At 43.3% G+C, this 13,958-nt stretch overlaps 4 protein-coding genes across 6 annotated transcripts; 3 read left to right on the top strand and 1 right to left on the bottom strand.

Annotated features, from left to right (window-relative positions):
• The first annotated feature begins 764 nt into the window (after positions 1 to 764).
• On the top strand, positions 765 to 4,136 carry donson (DNA replication fork stabilization factor DONSON). The gene is made up of 12 exons (XM_074664721.1): positions 765 to 1,298; positions 1,659 to 1,733; positions 1,820 to 2,020; positions 2,102 to 2,280; positions 2,363 to 2,438; positions 2,521 to 2,623; positions 2,712 to 2,796; positions 2,876 to 3,040; positions 3,201 to 3,399; positions 3,487 to 3,556; positions 3,638 to 3,768; positions 3,852 to 4,136. The coding sequence occupies exons 1-12, from the start codon at positions 879 to 881 to the stop codon at positions 3,990 to 3,992; spliced, it is 1,845 nt and encodes a 614-aa protein (XP_074520822.1). The 5' UTR covers positions 765 to 878; the 3' UTR covers positions 3,993 to 4,136.
• Positions 4,137 to 4,482: 346 nt separating this feature from the next.
• On the bottom strand, positions 4,483 to 7,207 carry LOC141786060 (uncharacterized). The gene is made up of 6 exons (XM_074664767.1): positions 7,026 to 7,207; positions 6,271 to 6,635; positions 5,942 to 6,179; positions 5,549 to 5,798; positions 4,937 to 5,465; positions 4,483 to 4,841 (listed from the first exon to the last, which is right to left on the bottom strand). The coding sequence occupies exons 2-6, from the start codon at positions 6,627 to 6,629 to the stop codon at positions 4,529 to 4,531; spliced, it is 1,689 nt and encodes a 562-aa protein (XP_074520868.1). The 5' UTR covers positions 6,630 to 6,635; positions 7,026 to 7,207; the 3' UTR covers positions 4,483 to 4,528.
• A 393-nt stretch (positions 7,208 to 7,600) lies between these two features.
• On the top strand, positions 7,601 to 10,512 carry cyp4f3 (cytochrome P450, family 4, subfamily F, polypeptide 3). The gene is made up of 13 exons (XM_074664736.1): positions 7,601 to 7,800; positions 7,906 to 8,050; positions 8,133 to 8,186; positions 8,277 to 8,404; positions 8,518 to 8,639; positions 8,729 to 8,875; positions 8,940 to 9,057; positions 9,126 to 9,192; positions 9,262 to 9,391; positions 9,476 to 9,609; positions 9,688 to 9,752; positions 9,829 to 9,911; positions 9,985 to 10,512. Exons 1-13 carry the CDS (start codon positions 7,612 to 7,614, stop codon positions 10,196 to 10,198), a joined length of 1,596 nt encoding a protein of 531 aa, XP_074520837.1. The 5' UTR covers positions 7,601 to 7,611; the 3' UTR covers positions 10,199 to 10,512.
• A 282-nt stretch (positions 10,513 to 10,794) lies between these two features.
• LOC141785995 (cell adhesion molecule CEACAM21) lies at positions 10,795 to 13,759 on the top strand. 3 transcript variants are annotated; one of them, XM_074664677.1, is made up of 10 exons: positions 10,795 to 11,061; positions 11,446 to 11,733; positions 11,819 to 11,967; positions 12,044 to 12,140; positions 12,226 to 12,345; positions 12,423 to 12,443; positions 12,554 to 12,574; positions 12,678 to 12,704; positions 12,785 to 12,844; positions 12,938 to 13,759. In XM_074664677.1, exons 1-10 carry the CDS (start codon positions 10,986 to 10,988, stop codon positions 12,958 to 12,960), a joined length of 882 nt encoding a protein of 293 aa, XP_074520778.1. In that variant the 5' UTR covers positions 10,795 to 10,985; the 3' UTR covers positions 12,961 to 13,759. The 3 variants fall into 3 exon arrangements, with proteins under 3 accessions (XP_074520778.1, XP_074520776.1, XP_074520777.1); XM_074664675.1 differs by having other exon boundaries at positions 10,796 to 11,061; positions 12,935 to 13,757; XM_074664676.1 differs by having other exon boundaries at positions 10,797 to 11,061; positions 12,044 to 12,137; positions 12,935 to 13,757.
• Positions 13,760 to 13,958: the final 199 nt, after the last annotated feature.

The raw sequence follows: 13,958 nt of genomic DNA, 5'->3' as shown, positions 1-13,958 counted from the left end.
AATGCAACAATATCTGTAAAGACAAATGACAGTCTGATGAAGTATCCATGTCGGATGACAAAAGTAAAGTACTACTTGGAACACTTTGATCTGGACTTCAACATAAGGCTCTGCCGCCATCCAGTGGCCGAAACAAGTAAGTGGTGTTTCCGTTTATCAGACGAAATAATTCTAGATAAGAAAAGATAGAAAGTTTAAATTTTAAATGAAACAAATAAAGTCAAGACTAGAGATAAATTTCAAGAAGTCTTGCGAATTTTGAATACGAGTTATTTTAAATGTAAACCAACATGAGAAGAGTACAAATTTGTCAAATATGAGTACAACATACATCAAAAAGCTTAGTAATTTTAATAATAAGTCTATAGTGTTTGTTTCTCTATTAACTTATTCTAAATGTTGTAGAAAAAATATTTTATCATTATTTTTTAAGAATATAACAACTTTACTGAATTTTTTTTAAAGAAACGTAAAATAAAATTTGTAAACATTAGCTACACGATGCGTTCATAGTTAGTTGGAAAAGTCATTATCATGGACCGGCTCCTACTGAACACGTAATTAAAAAACAGACTTGAATTACCTAACAAAATCAACACGTATGTGAATCCTTTTGGGGGTTCTTACGAAACGATAAAGTCTTTGGGTTGGTGTAAAATTAGAGATTATATGAGTAAAAACAGAATTCTTTGGGGGATCCTCGCATACGAGAACTCAGTTATCCAAGGACAGCAAATGCAACACAAAGGGAGACATGCTACGTCAACACGCAAAGCGCCAACTTCGTTTTGGGCGGAAGGCGCAAAAAGCAGCGCAGAGTGTTTTGGTAGTGTTTTCGTTTTACATTTCCTGTATTTGATTATATTTTGACCTTTAAGATGTCTCAAAAGGAAGGGTACTCGCCTAACTTCAAGCGGCCGGCTGAAATAATGCGGATGAGGAGAAAAAGAGCCCGAAGCGACGCCGGTGTCTTCTCCAGCCCGAGCGGCCAAGGCTCTACAAGCAGCCCCGGACAAAGCGACTCTTCCCCGGCCTGCCTTCGGCCTTTCTCCCCTGGACCGCTGCTCACCGCTCAAAACCGCTCCGGTGGCGGAATCAAACGCAGGAACCCCTTCGCGAACATTGAGAATACTTTCAGCCCGAAGAAGAAAATACATATTTACAACGATGAGATCGATAAGGAGACCGAAAAGGAGGGAGAAGATGACATGATCACAAAGAGACAGTGTGGAGGTTTGGCTTTTAGTGCCATGTTGACTGAAGTCGAGCAAACGGAGCAGAAACATGTTTCCAGCAAGGTTTGTTATTATCATCACTAACTGATGAAACATAATGCTGTGAGTTTCGATCAAGCAATCTGATTGGTTAAGAGGGTGCTGATATACTATGAAAGTGCAAAACCTATTTTGTAATACTTTTATTATTATTTCAATTAGGCTGCAGCATAAATGAATACAATGCTAGCCGAATTGCAGCTTACATTAATATAAAGCCTCCTACTGAAATGCTTGTCCACACTGTTTTATCCTTTTCGTGTATGGACAGGAAATAGTTTAGTTTCTACATTTTTGATTGAGGTTCTGACTCAAAATGCATGCCAACTGTGGTCACATACCTCTCAATTTGTAGTTGTTTCTCTTGTCCACCCTCTCCTGTAGAAAAGTCTCACTTTCTCTGAAGACGACTCCCTGTTTGATGAAGAAGAGGAAGATGTTAAAGCTCCACTGCTGAAGGTGAGGTTTCACCTGTTGCACTTTGATTTCTCAAACACTTCATTCCCTGTAAATAACATCCCCGCTTGTCTCTCTTCTTTTCCCAGAGTCCCCAGTCCATTGCTCCCGCCTCTATCGCTCCCCCAACCTGCACACAGTACCCCACAGACTGGAGCCTGAAGACACGCGTCCTCTTCACCTCGCCGCTCTCCCTTTCATGGGCAGAGCACCCTAAAAGCCAGGAGGAAGCTCAGGGTCTCAGTCAGCACTGCAGAGCTCAGTTCAGCTCATTACCTCACAGTATACAGGTAGAGGATTTTTTAAAAAACGAAGTAACCATCATTTTACATGTTTCATAGTCACTTAAAAGTCAATTGTCAATTCTGCAGGATCCAAGGTCCTGCTCCGAGCTCCGTTGTGCCTTCCAGCAGAGTCTGGTGTACTGGCAGCACCCGTCCCTGCCGTGGCTCTCTTTGTTTCCCAGGATCAACGCTGAGAGGAGCTTCACTGGGAAGAGCACGCCATGGGCACAAGACACCGAACTGCAGAAGAGTCTCATGAATGAATGGTGAGGCTCTGGAGCAATCCCAACTCATACTTCAAATTCATTCTGTTATTAAATGTTTTTATATGTCTCCTATTGTCCTCAGGTCGGTCAGTCTGTCCTCCCTGTACAGTCTCCTGAAGACCAGATTGTGTCCTTACTTCTACCTCTGCTCCTATCAGGTGCTGCCTCCACACACTTCACTGATGCTCCTACTTTGAATTTATCCAAACATTAATTAAATTCACGTTCCTTCCTCGTCAGTTTACGGTGCTGTTCAGAGCAGCAGGTCTCGGAGAATCGGGAGGCATCACAGCTTTAATCTCCCCCACAACCAGAGGTCTCAGAGAGGCCATGAAGGCTGAAGGTGAGTCTCAACAGAGATCATAAAGCAGTCAGTTTAGCTATCACTCCATCTGTGGGGTCTTAAAGGCTTTCTTTGTGTGTCTGTTCAGGGATAGAGTTCAGTCTCCCTCTTGTGGACGAGAGGAGGAAGAGCAAGGAGCAGCAGAATCCGACTGAAGAGGAGCAAAATGCAAAGTACACAAGTTAAAAAAATTCCTCAGATTCAAACTGATCTTATATCAGGTGAGATGCTAATTCTAATTTTTATGTTAAGGTGCTCTGAGCTGAAAGAAAGCGACGGCTGCAAGGCAGCGGAGAAAACCGAGAGCTGTGGATATGACGACGATGACGACAGTGATGATGATGAGGACTTCTCCTGGCTGCAGGAAATGGGAGTCCAGGATAAAATCAAGAAGCCGGACAGCATCAGCATAACACTGTATCCTCCCCATCAGACAGCAAGATGTTTTTATTTCTGTCGTCTGCTACACTTTCAGGTGTTTTGATTCAGATTATTATTTAACTTAAAGAAACATTTACTTAAAGCATTGTTTATAAAGAGTATGACTGTGTTACAGTTTCTTTAACTCTCGATGCAGTCGTAAAGAAGGCCACACCGTCTCACTAGACCACAAACCTGAGTCTGTGGTGTGTGTGGAGGGCTCACACACCTTCACCCTCATCAACTTCCTCATTAACTGTAGGAGTCTGGTGGCTACGGCAGGCTCCCAGGCTGGGTTACCCCCCACGCTGCTGGCTCCTGTGGCTTTCAGAGGAGCTACCATGCACACACTGAAGGTATAAACAAACACTTGGAGTAAACGCACTTATGCTTCTGCTTAGTCTGCTTCTGTCTGAGTGTGAGTGTGTGTTTGTGTGTTTCAGGCCCGCAGTGTGAATGTGAAGAGCCAGGTTGGTTTGACGTTTCAGAACATCAGCAGCCTGGAGATCACAGGTACTCGAGCGCCACCAAGATTCATACATCTTCATTTTAACGTACTGAGAAACAATTTTAAATCTTCCCTCCACCCGACAGGACCCATCCTCCCCTCGTCTCTGCACGCCATCACCACCCTCCTCAGACCCGCTCAGAAAGGAAACTTCTCCGCCACGCTGTACACACATGCACCGACTGCCGTCATGAACACACACACCAACAAACAACAGGTAGAGCTGCTGTTTGCTGTCAGTGAATGGATCACACATTCAGTCGTCCGTCACTCAGCTCCTTCTCTCTTTCTGTGTTGCAGTGTGCTGGAGGGTCTGTGGACCTGTGCGGCTGCGGTCTCCATCCCGCCTCCATCCAACAGCTCCAGCAGCCGTCCAGCCTCGGCAAGACAGCTCTGAGTCACATCAACATGAACAACTACAGCTACACCTGGAAGAACTGATGCCTCTGAAGCCGTCTGATCTAAGAGGAGCTCTGTGTTTGTTAGGCCTCAGGATGCTTTTAAAAACAGATTTTATTTTATTTTTAAAGCTGTGATTTTTAACACTTTTATCAATCATATTTTGAGAAGGAAAACTCCCCCTTCCTTCCTCCTTCCTTCTCTCGATTAAATGTTTTAAATGGATGTATGTTTTCAGGTGTATTTGAGAAAAATAAAACTATTCTCTGATGTTTCTTGGAGTTTCTGATATGGCTTCTACAAATTCTGCTGTGTGGGAAAACTTCCAAATCTGTCTTCATGTTGTTGAGAAAAAACTCAAGATGACTTTGCATTCATGTGACTTTATTCTCTTGAAACAGTGGAACAGTAAAGCAGTGTACACCAATAGAAAAATTGTGCAATTCTAGACAAAAATAAACAAAAATATCATTTTTTCAGTGTTTAATTTAAGACTTCATTTAAGTTTTAGAACTGTTAATTTCTGCATAAACACCTGTGTTTTTTTGCTGCCCTTCATGAATAATTGGTACCAGCGCTCAGGATCCATCCTCAGATTTAAAGCAGGAGGGTAAACACGAAGACAGCCGGGATCTTCTGATGGGCTGAGGCGGCGCAGCTTGAAGACGACCTGCATTAGGACTGTTGTATCCCTGCCCGTTCGTAGGGAAAAGGTTGATCCTACATGGCCTGTTTTCGTTCTTCTTGGGAGTTGATGTGAGTCCAAGCTGCACCTGGGATTCAGAGCAGCTGTTGCTTCTCTTTGATCGGTCAGCTTTGGATACGAGTACATAGCGTTCCCGTGTTTGACGGTGCGGTTGATGCTCGGGGGAGTATCTATCAGAGATGGAGCTACACAGGAAAAGAAACGATTTTAGAAATCTTTTACACAAGCATGAGCGAGCATTAGAGACTTTACGGTAAACCAGTAACAAAGTAAGACTCACCTGTCGAATGACGTCTGGTTGTGTTTCTGTGGGCTCGCCATGGTCATATAATCATTCTGTTGCAGCTCAGCTGAGCTTGTCTGTGGTGACATCCTCATGTACCCCAGCCTCTCTTCCTTCTCCTCCTCTTCCTCCTCCTCTCCACTGGCTGTAACAAGGCTGTGCTCCTCTTTCAGCATCGTTGCTGTTCTGCAGTAATTTTCTTTCACCGTGAGAGAATTATCTGTCTTCATTTCCACGTAGCTGGAGGTCTCAGGTTCAGAGGGATGTGACTTAAGAGGCAAGGTGGAGCTCAGAGAAGATTTGCTGAGCTCGAGGTAGCTTAGTGCTTCAGGAAGGCCGAGGCGAGAGCCGAGTGGTCTCATATGTGCTGGTTTGTCTCTGTATTTTGGTCTGCAGCGCTTTGAGATCAGGAGGTTTTGAAGCTGATTGTCAGAAGTCGGTGAGCGGCTGAAGTCGGGAAGAACTCGTAGATTCTTCACCGCCTCACGGATGACTTCATGAATATGCTGGGCTACTGTGGGGTTTCCTGTTCAGATGAGACACAAGAAATAACAAGTAACAACAAAAGTGTCCCAAGTAACAAAACAGACATGTTGGTAGTCTTCTCACCTTGGTCTTTGGCTTCCATCCAGATCTCGCCCGGACCGTTCGGTGCTGACCTCCCGAGCTCCAAAAAGAACAAGCCATCCAAGTGACCAAAGCGACGAACGCTCAGCAACGGTATCGTAACGGATCGCAAATCACTGTGCGCGCCCACTCTGATCAGGATGAGGGACTTTGCTGTGAGACATAGTCGGCTCTCGCCTACGAAGGCTTTGGAACCGCCCAGGCCTCGAGGTTTTACGGTAACCGGCCAAACCTTATATAGAGGTAGAGGGGGCAGGACTAACGGATTGGTGTGCTTCTGATTTAACCCAAGATGTTTGAAAATTTGGGAAACACCCTCCTTTTTAAAATCCATTCATCAAAGGAAACCACATTGACACTAAATCTAAGACTGACCTCTTTGAAGAAAGCAGCAGGAGGCAGAGTGCAGTACCCATCATCCTCTTCATCACGCTCTTCGTCTGTCCGCTCCTCCTCCATCAGTTTCTTAATAGCCAGGTACCACTCCTCCTGCTCTCGCTGCTCCTCCACCACCAGCACCACGGTCTGATCCTTGGCGTACAGCGTCACTGTGTGGCCTTTTTTGGAGCTGCTCATCCGACTCACCCCCAGACAGCACCTCAGGTAAACCAAGCTGTGAAGCAGGAAGTAAATAACATCACTTACTCTGACACTGTTGCTTATTTAATATCTGAATGTGTGACTTTACAGTTGGTGAGACATACCCTTGTTTTCCTGAGCTGAACAGCACAGCCGCCCCAGCTGCGGTGAACTTCTCCTGGCTCTTGTACCACTCAAGTCGGCTCGGCCCGGTGTGACTCCCTCCTCTCAGGACAAAATATCTCCTGTGACTGCGCTCCAGCTTCCCAAGGTAACCCTGTTTGACCACATCACTGTGGGGCCCAGGTGAGGTGGTCATGAGGGCGCCTGCTGCTAGAGGAACCAGAGCGCCAGGTGTGCAGAAGAGCTCCTCATAGAAGGGAGGCTGGGGGCTTGAGTGCATCCTTGGTTGACAGTTCTGCTCCTGGGGTGTGAGGGTGGAGCTGGAGGCTGGTGATGATGGAGGGGAGGTGTTTTCATCCATTTCAAGCTGAAAACCCAAGACACAAACACAAATGATGGAGAAATCCAGAAATTAGAATCTGTAATGCATTAAAGTAACATTTAACTCAATTACTGATTTGACACCTGCTGATAATTTGCATCTGATAACAAGTGTTTGAGTTCACTTTGTCATAAAAAAAACAGGAGCATTTGCTTTTAAACACCTATGTTATACATTTTATATCACAATAAAAGGTTAAACTTGTGTATTTGGAGTAAAAGTTTAATTATTTGATCATGAAACCTAAATTTTAATCATTTTGAGTACGTATGGCGTACCGCACCGTAACCAGAGATGCTCAGTGACGCAGTAAACAATACCCCGCTCAGCCTCGTTGACCTGCGCAATTAGGACAAATTAGAGAAAAAAACTCACCAAAAATTGTTAGGCACACAATTCCCGACTAGAAACATTCAGAAAGTTGTATTTTTTCCATAAAGGTTGCTTCCAGGTTATTTTTTAAAAGACTTTAATGGTACTTCGGTGTTTAGCTGCCGTTTAGCTGTTAGCAAACAAATCCAGGTGCATCAATCAGTGAGGCCTTCAGGGGCGCCTCCGTAAATCCCGAACGTCAATTACAGAAATACTCACTAAACACGGATTAAAATAGAAAAAAGTCCATCCTGGAAATGAAACATTCTTTTAAAACAAATTATTATTAAATGATAAAGATATCCCCTAAGGTATTATGCTAATTAGTGCTTAATTTGAATATGTGCTTTATTTCTCCTTTACGTTATCAACATATCATAATGTCAGTTAAGGATGTAGGAAATGTCAGGTTACATTAACAAACAAAGGAAGTTGTGTAACTTTTTATTGCAGTTGTTTCTGTTGAAATCTGGCAATAGGAGAGGAACAGTTTGGTTTCTATGCATTTCAACACAATCTCACTGAGAAGGACGAGTGGCCTCTAACCTGGATTTCTTTTAAAGTCTGTCACCCTCTTTTCTATCCAAAGATGTCCATCGTCTCTCAGGTTGTGTGGACAAGCCTTTGCTATGCCATTTTGGTGGCCGGTGTGGGACTGGGAGCTGTGATTGCAGTTTTAACAACAAAGCTTTTGGTGCGACATGCCTGGTTCATATACAGACTGTCCTGCTTCAGCACGCCACCAGTGCACTCCTGGCTGTTGGGACATCTGGGACAGGTAGGAGATGAAATACCCTCTCCTTTTTAAGTTTTGCTGTGTGGGTGAACTATATGACTCACCTTAAAGTTAGACTGAGTGACAAATCTTGTGTTTGTGCCTCAGATGCAGAGCACAGAGGAAGGCCTCCTGCAGGTGGATGAGCTGGTGCAGATGTACAAACACTCCTGCAGCTGGTTCCTCGGCCCATTCTATCACATGGTCAGACTCTTCCACCCTGACTACGTCAAACCTCTGCTCATGGCGCCTGGTGGGGTAGAATAAACCTGACATTTATATACAGTTATCAAAAAAATATGCTTTCTCACAATACTTCTTTTTCTTCTATCTAGCAAACATTACAGTGAAAGATGAGCTGATTTATGATCACCTGCGTCCATGGCTTGGTGAGTCAAAAATCATTTACTTTATTACACATTGTTCTGGTTTCCTGTCATTAATAAAAACACACCACACCCTTGTCTTTTCTGTCTCAGGAGAGAGTCTGTTGCTGAGCAATGGAGCGGTGTGGCACCGCAAGAGACGTCTGCTGACTCCAGCTTTCCACTTCGATATTCTAAAGAACTATGTCACAACATTTAACACCTCAGCCAACACCATGCATGTAAGACACAGAGCACCAAAAAGGAGGAAGGATGAACTTATAACAGAAGGAGAATTTAATCATAAAATAAAGATGGTTTTGTCGACTTTTTCTTTTGTTTTTTTTTTTGGTAGGATAAGTGGCGCCGCCTTGTGGCAGAAGGCAGGACCAACATAGAGATGTTTGACCACATCACTCTGATGACTTTGGACAGTTTACTGAAGTGTGCCTTCAGCTACAACAGCAACTGTCAGCAGTGAGGAAAACACACTCCATGTTTTTAAATTGAACTCTTCTTTGCGTTTTTCTTTAACTAATTTCAATATTCATTTTTTTGCTTTCTAGGTCCACCAGTGAGTACGTGTCAGCCATAGTGGAGCTGAGTGACTTGATCATAGATCGCCGCTGGAAGTTTTTACACCACTGGGACTGGATTTACTGGAGAACACAGCAGGGGCAGCGTTTCAAAAAGGCCTTAAACATCGTGCACAGGTATAAATCTATATAATTCAGCTTTAAAATGAATGGTTCTGTCACTTATTAAATGTGTTTGCAGTTTTACCAGGGAAGTTGTTCAGAAGCGCCGTTCCCTGATCGACCAGCAGAGGGACGCACAGACACGATCGCCACCACCGAAGAGGAAGGATTTCGTTGACATCATTCTGATGACAGAGGTAGAACAGAAGAAAAACAATGAGATGGATGTTGAAAATAAAAATAATAAAAATGATGTTTGTCGTAGGATGAGGACGGACAAGGACTAACAGATGAGGAGATACAGGCGGAGGCAAACACCTTCATGTTCGCAGGTCAGACACAAGTTGTTTATGACATGTACATGCACTGATGTTCAGTTCTGAGCATCTCAATCCCCACAGGTCACGACACGACAGCCAGCGCCATCTGCTGGACGCTGTACAATTTAGCACGCCACGAGCACTATCAGGAGAAATGCAGGCAGGAAGTGATGGATCTAATGGAAGGGAAAGAGAGAGAGGATATTGAGTGGTAAGAAAACACACTCTGCACATTTGACAGAATTAAGTGCAGGTGAGGATGATGAGAGTCTAAATGTGTGTGTTATTTCCAAAGGGAGGATCTGTCAAACCTTCCTTTCACCACCATGTGCATCAGAGAGTCTCTGAGGTTGCACTCCCCCGTGCAGGCTGTGACAAGGAAGTACACGCAGGACATGGCACTGCCTGGGGATCGCACTGTACCAAAGGGTGAGGGAATCAGATGTTAACTCTACACGTCCATACACAACTCATTATCATCTGTAATGTTTTTTCTGTATCTCTAAGGTGTCATCTGTTTAGTCAGCATCTATGGGACACATCACAATCCTGCTGTATGGAGAAACCCACATGTAAGAGTAAAGAGTGAAATGCTTTCTTTCACCTATGTACAGCTTTGATTTTCACAGATTTACCCTTTGTTTTCAGGAGTTTCATCCTCTTCGTTTTGAGCCTACAAACACAGCGGAGAGAGCTTCTCATGCCTTCATCCCCTTCTCCTCAGGCCCAAGGTACTGCTTCATCATTCGCAGGTCAGACAGAAGCAGGGACGCAGTAATAAAGACTGTCTTTGTGTGTTGACAGGAACTGCATTGGTCAGAAATTCGCCCTGGCAGAGCTGCGAGTGGTCGTCGCACTGACTCTGCTAAGGTTTCGTCTGAGCTTGGGTGCGAATCCTGATGCCGAGGTAAAATCTGGAGGAGTGCGACGTCTTCCCCAGCTTGTCCTGCGTGCCGAAGGGGGCCTGTGGCTGCAGGTGGAGCCTCTGAGCCTGGAAAGGGAGAAGGAGAAGAAATGATCTCATTGAATTTTGTCAGACTGAGCTGATTGCAATAAATTAGTCCTTGATTGCTGGGTCAGATGGATATAATTTCCTGCCTGAGCAGCACATTTCATAATTTAGCTTTGGAAATATCTGACACCCTTGAGACAAACTGGGGGACAGAGCTTTGGATATAATTACCAGAAGATACTTGGAAAAAAAAAGTCTGAAATATGTGCAAATGTCAGCATCCTGCCACAATATCTTTAAAACATTTGTCATCCGACCCACTTTAAAACTGCAGGTTGTGAATTAGGAAGTTTTTGTTGTTGTATGTAAAATTATAGTCTTTCTGGGTGCTTTGTTTTTTCTTTCTGATTAAAAATTAATACAAAACAGAATTTCCCTTGAGAGCTGTTATGATGACCTGTTGACAGTACCACCACTCGGCCACTAGATGTCAGAAGAGTGCCATTTTTCTAAAGTTGTGTATTTTATTATTTGTTATTTCTTTCAATTTTTAAGGTTTTTGTGTCACTAATGTGTTACATTTTGCATCGTTTTTATCATATTGAAACTATAGCACACAGTACATGAATTTACTGTACTTTTAGATGTTTTTGTTAATAAAGCGTCTGCCCTGAGGGAGGCGGGGACGTTCAGTCTGTTAACTTTCACTTTCAGCTTCCTTCCCTCTCCATGCGCACTAAACCTTCTTCTAGCAACCCAAATCAGCTCATGTAGTCTCTAACTTTCAATTAAAGTCGCTTTACATGAGACAAAAGAGAGTATTTCCCTTCGAATTCGACCGACTTTCACTAAAATGTGCCTGTCGCTGACATCCATGCTCCTGGCCGCCTGGGTGTGTGCCTGGCTGGGCGCTGCGTCCGCAGACTCGGGTGAGTTTGTAGCTTTTGGGTGACTTGTAGTCCACTTGGTTTTGGGACATATTTAAGGAATGAAATGTTTTTATGTTCGTTGCTGTGTGAGAGTCTTGGAGACTCACGTAGTCACGGCCACACCCTGGATAAACAGCGTAATAACATAGCTGCGTAATGCTAACTGTGAGCTATCCAGTCTGTAAACAAAGCAGATGAGGGCTTAATCTTTATATGTGAAAGTGAAAACAGCAGTGTTAATGTGTTATTAATGTGCATAAAGGTCGAGGGGATTAAAGGTTACTTCCCTTTGAAGTAAAACATTAACTTAAAAAAAAATCTGTGATAAATTAAAGACTCACTGTTTAAATCAATGTCATTGTGCTCATCTTTTATTCACTGCAGATGGGAAGCAGTACTCAAAAGTAGGCGGGGATGTCATCCTCAAACCAGGTCCCATCTCTGGTACCATCAACACCATCATGTGGAAACATGGCCTGAACATTGCAGCTGAATGGGATGCAGCCTCAGCTGATGGTGTGGATGAATATGGCCAGTTCAAAGGTCGCTGCAGGATGAATACCTCAACTGGGGAGCTGACAATCTCCAGACTGAGGCTAAACGACACGGGAGTGTACACAGCGGAAGTCAACGACCAACCTCCAACCCAAAAAATCAATCTCATCATCCTCCGTGAGTCGTAGATCCACACACTGTCACATTAAAACAAGTAAGTTCATCTAAGTGGCTCTTAACTGTTTCTTTCTTTAAATCCCAGATCCTGTCCCAAAACCATCCATCACAAAAGTCTGTGACACGGGAGGAGCAGGATGTTTTTTGAGCTGTGATGGAAACACAACAGGCGCTGAACCAGTCACCTACAAGTGGAGGTCAGGGGGAACCAAGAAGCTTAAAGATGTCACAAAGGTAGGGAAAAGTGGCGTGTATGTCCTGCAAAGGATCATGAGAAAATGAGACTACTTACTGCATCCCCCTTTCACAGGACGACAGTGTGCACATCAAGGATTTCATCTGCGAGATGGAGAATCCTGTCAGTCAGGACACGAGCGACCCCGTCTTCAACCCGTTCTACAGAAGTAGGAAGATGAAGTGTTACTTTGAAGTGTTTCTGTGGGAGTAACTGTCTCTGTAACATCCACCTACCTGTTGCTGCTTGCTGTGTAGCCCCTGGTGAAGAAACCGACGGCACCATCGATAGTGTGAAGGTCTCCACAGGAGTCACAGTCTTCATCTGCCTGCTGTCTGCTGTGCTGGTGCTGGTTTTCGTTCACAGGTGGAAAGCAGGTGAGAGATCAGAGAGGAAACACATCAGAGACATGAATTACAAGGATATGATATATGTTTCTCTTTATTTTCTACAGGAGAGTGGTTCTTCCAGAAAGGTAAGAGCTCAACATCACATTGAGACTATTACCACAAGTTCTGTAATAGAGGTAACTGCAGAAATTTGAATGCGCTGACCTTCTTCACATTTCTTTTTCTTTTTCTGTAGAATCCTTACCATTCGAAGCAGGTGAGTTAATAAACTGTTTTCTTTCACGTAAAGCCTTAAAAACCAAAAAGTTAACTTCCTGTATTCTTTCTTTTTCTGGGAATGTCATGTCTTGTGGTTACAGACTTCTGGAGGAAGCAAGATAGTCAGCGTAAGTTTCCACCGCAGCTTTCTGCTTTCTCTTTCTTTATTATAAGAATTGAAAAATAAAAGAAGTGTTATTTTTCACAGCGAGAGATAACGCAGAGTCGAATGGCACCACTTCTCGTCAAGAACCGGAACACACTGACGGTAATTTGCAACTGAAAAAGACGCTAAATGTAGATAATCTAGCGTTTTGTAAACATGTTGCTCTTCTTTTTTGCTTTTGTTGTCCTTCAGAAGAATCACCGATGAATAAGGCATAAATGTGAGGAAGAGATCGCTGAGAAGAAATTAAAAATGGATGTAAAAAGGGACTCATGGATTGGACTTGAAGAAAAGCAGCCGTCGAAAGTTTTTTTTTTTAATCCCGAAAAACACTTGAAGCCATGTCTCAAACACTAAGATGGGGAATGTTTCAGCTGTATTAGTGAGTAGGATAAAATAACTGACACATGTTGAAGCTTTTAGACTTGGAGGCTCACTGAGTTCTCAACACTCCACACAATACCAGGAAACTCTCCAACGTGTCTTTTCCTGTAAATACCTGGCGCCTCCACCTCATTAACTCCCTCAGAAGGAGGTAGACTTGTGATTTGAATCCCTTGCATCCTGGACTGTGTGGGGAGGAACTGCACTGATAAGAGAATAACAGAGGAGGCAGAAAAGAAGGGACGCCATTGTCTGGTTTGGCTAACAATCCGGTCATTGTGCAGGACTTCACGTGTTTGTCTTTCAACTTTCTAGATATTAAGCTCGAAAAAGGTCAATCAGCCTCTCTTATTTTACTTTCCGTGGAATGAATGTTTTTTTTTTTATCTCTTGAGCTTAACAAAGAAGCAAACGTGTCAAGCTTTCAATGTGAAGTGTGCTACTTTTAAACCTGCAAGTTTCTGTTGTTTTTACTTTTTTTGTCATTACATTTAAAATCGTGGGTCACATGATTTTATTTTGGGCCCAAGAGTTCTGTACATATCTTTTTCCTGTAAAATACTCTGTTTGATGTGGGTATAAACTGTGCTAGAATATCAATATGTGTGTGTGTTAAAGGATTTTTATATAGATTGTGTCAAATAAAAACAACAAAGACGTTAAAATCAGCTTCTGGAGCTTCTTTTGAATCTACATTTCTTATTTTTAATACCTGAAACAACTAAAGGTTTGGCCACTAGAGGGCAGCAGATCACCACATTTCACTTTTATACTAAAAGGCAGCTGAAACCTTTTAAGGTTATAGGTTACATTTCCTCTTAATTTAACAGTT

The sequence above is a fragment of the Halichoeres trimaculatus genome, unplaced genomic scaffold (genome assembly GCF_033239565.1).
Source record: "Halichoeres trimaculatus isolate MK-OKI-2021-1 unplaced genomic scaffold, fHalTri1.1 fHalTri1_scaffold_24, whole genome shotgun sequence".
Classification (NCBI taxonomy): Eukaryota; Metazoa; Chordata; class Actinopteri; order Labriformes; family Labridae; genus Halichoeres; species Halichoeres trimaculatus.
The sequence above is the reverse complement of the archived record's forward strand: the minus strand, read 5'-3'. Positions and strand labels throughout refer to the sequence as shown.

Coding starts and splice junctions, on each gene's coding strand:
- LOC141786060 (XM_074664767.1), bottom strand. CDS start 6,629: ATGGATGAAAACACCTCCCCTCCATCATCACCAGCCTCCAGCTCCACC. Junction 5,799..5,941: donor CTGCTGCTTTCTTCAAAGAG/GTCAGTCTTAGA, acceptor CCTCTATATAAG/GTTTGGCCGGTTACCGTAAA. Junction 5,466..5,548: donor GATGGAAGCCAAAGACCAAG/GTGAGAAGACTA, acceptor TCATCTGAACAG/GAAACCCCACAGTAGCCCAG.
- cyp4f3 (XM_074664736.1), top strand. CDS start 7,612: ATGTCCATCGTCTCTCAGGTTGTGTGGACAAGCCTTTGCTATGCCATT. Junction 8,405..8,517: donor CCTCAGCCAACACCATGCAT/GTAAGACACAGA, acceptor TTTTTTTGGTAG/GATAAGTGGCGCCGCCTTGT. Junction 9,193..9,261: donor AAACACCTTCATGTTCGCAG/GTCAGACACAAG, acceptor CAATCCCCACAG/GTCACGACACGACAGCCAGC.
- LOC141785995 (XM_074664675.1), top strand. CDS start 10,986: ATGTGCCTGTCGCTGACATCCATGCTCCTGGCCGCCTGGGTGTGTGCC. Junction 12,346..12,422: donor CGTTCACAGGTGGAAAGCAG/GTGAGAGATCAG, acceptor TATTTTCTACAG/GAGAGTGGTTCTTCCAGAAA. Junction 12,705..12,784: donor GAGGAAGCAAGATAGTCAGC/GTAAGTTTCCAC, acceptor TATTTTTCACAG/CGAGAGATAACGCAGAGTCG.
- donson (XM_074664721.1), top strand. CDS start 879: ATGTCTCAAAAGGAAGGGTACTCGCCTAACTTCAAGCGGCCGGCTGAA. Junction 2,021..2,101: donor CATTACCTCACAGTATACAG/GTAGAGGATTTT, acceptor TCAATTCTGCAG/GATCCAAGGTCCTGCTCCGA. Junction 2,281..2,362: donor AAGAGTCTCATGAATGAATG/GTGAGGCTCTGG, acceptor TATTGTCCTCAG/GTCGGTCAGTCTGTCCTCCC.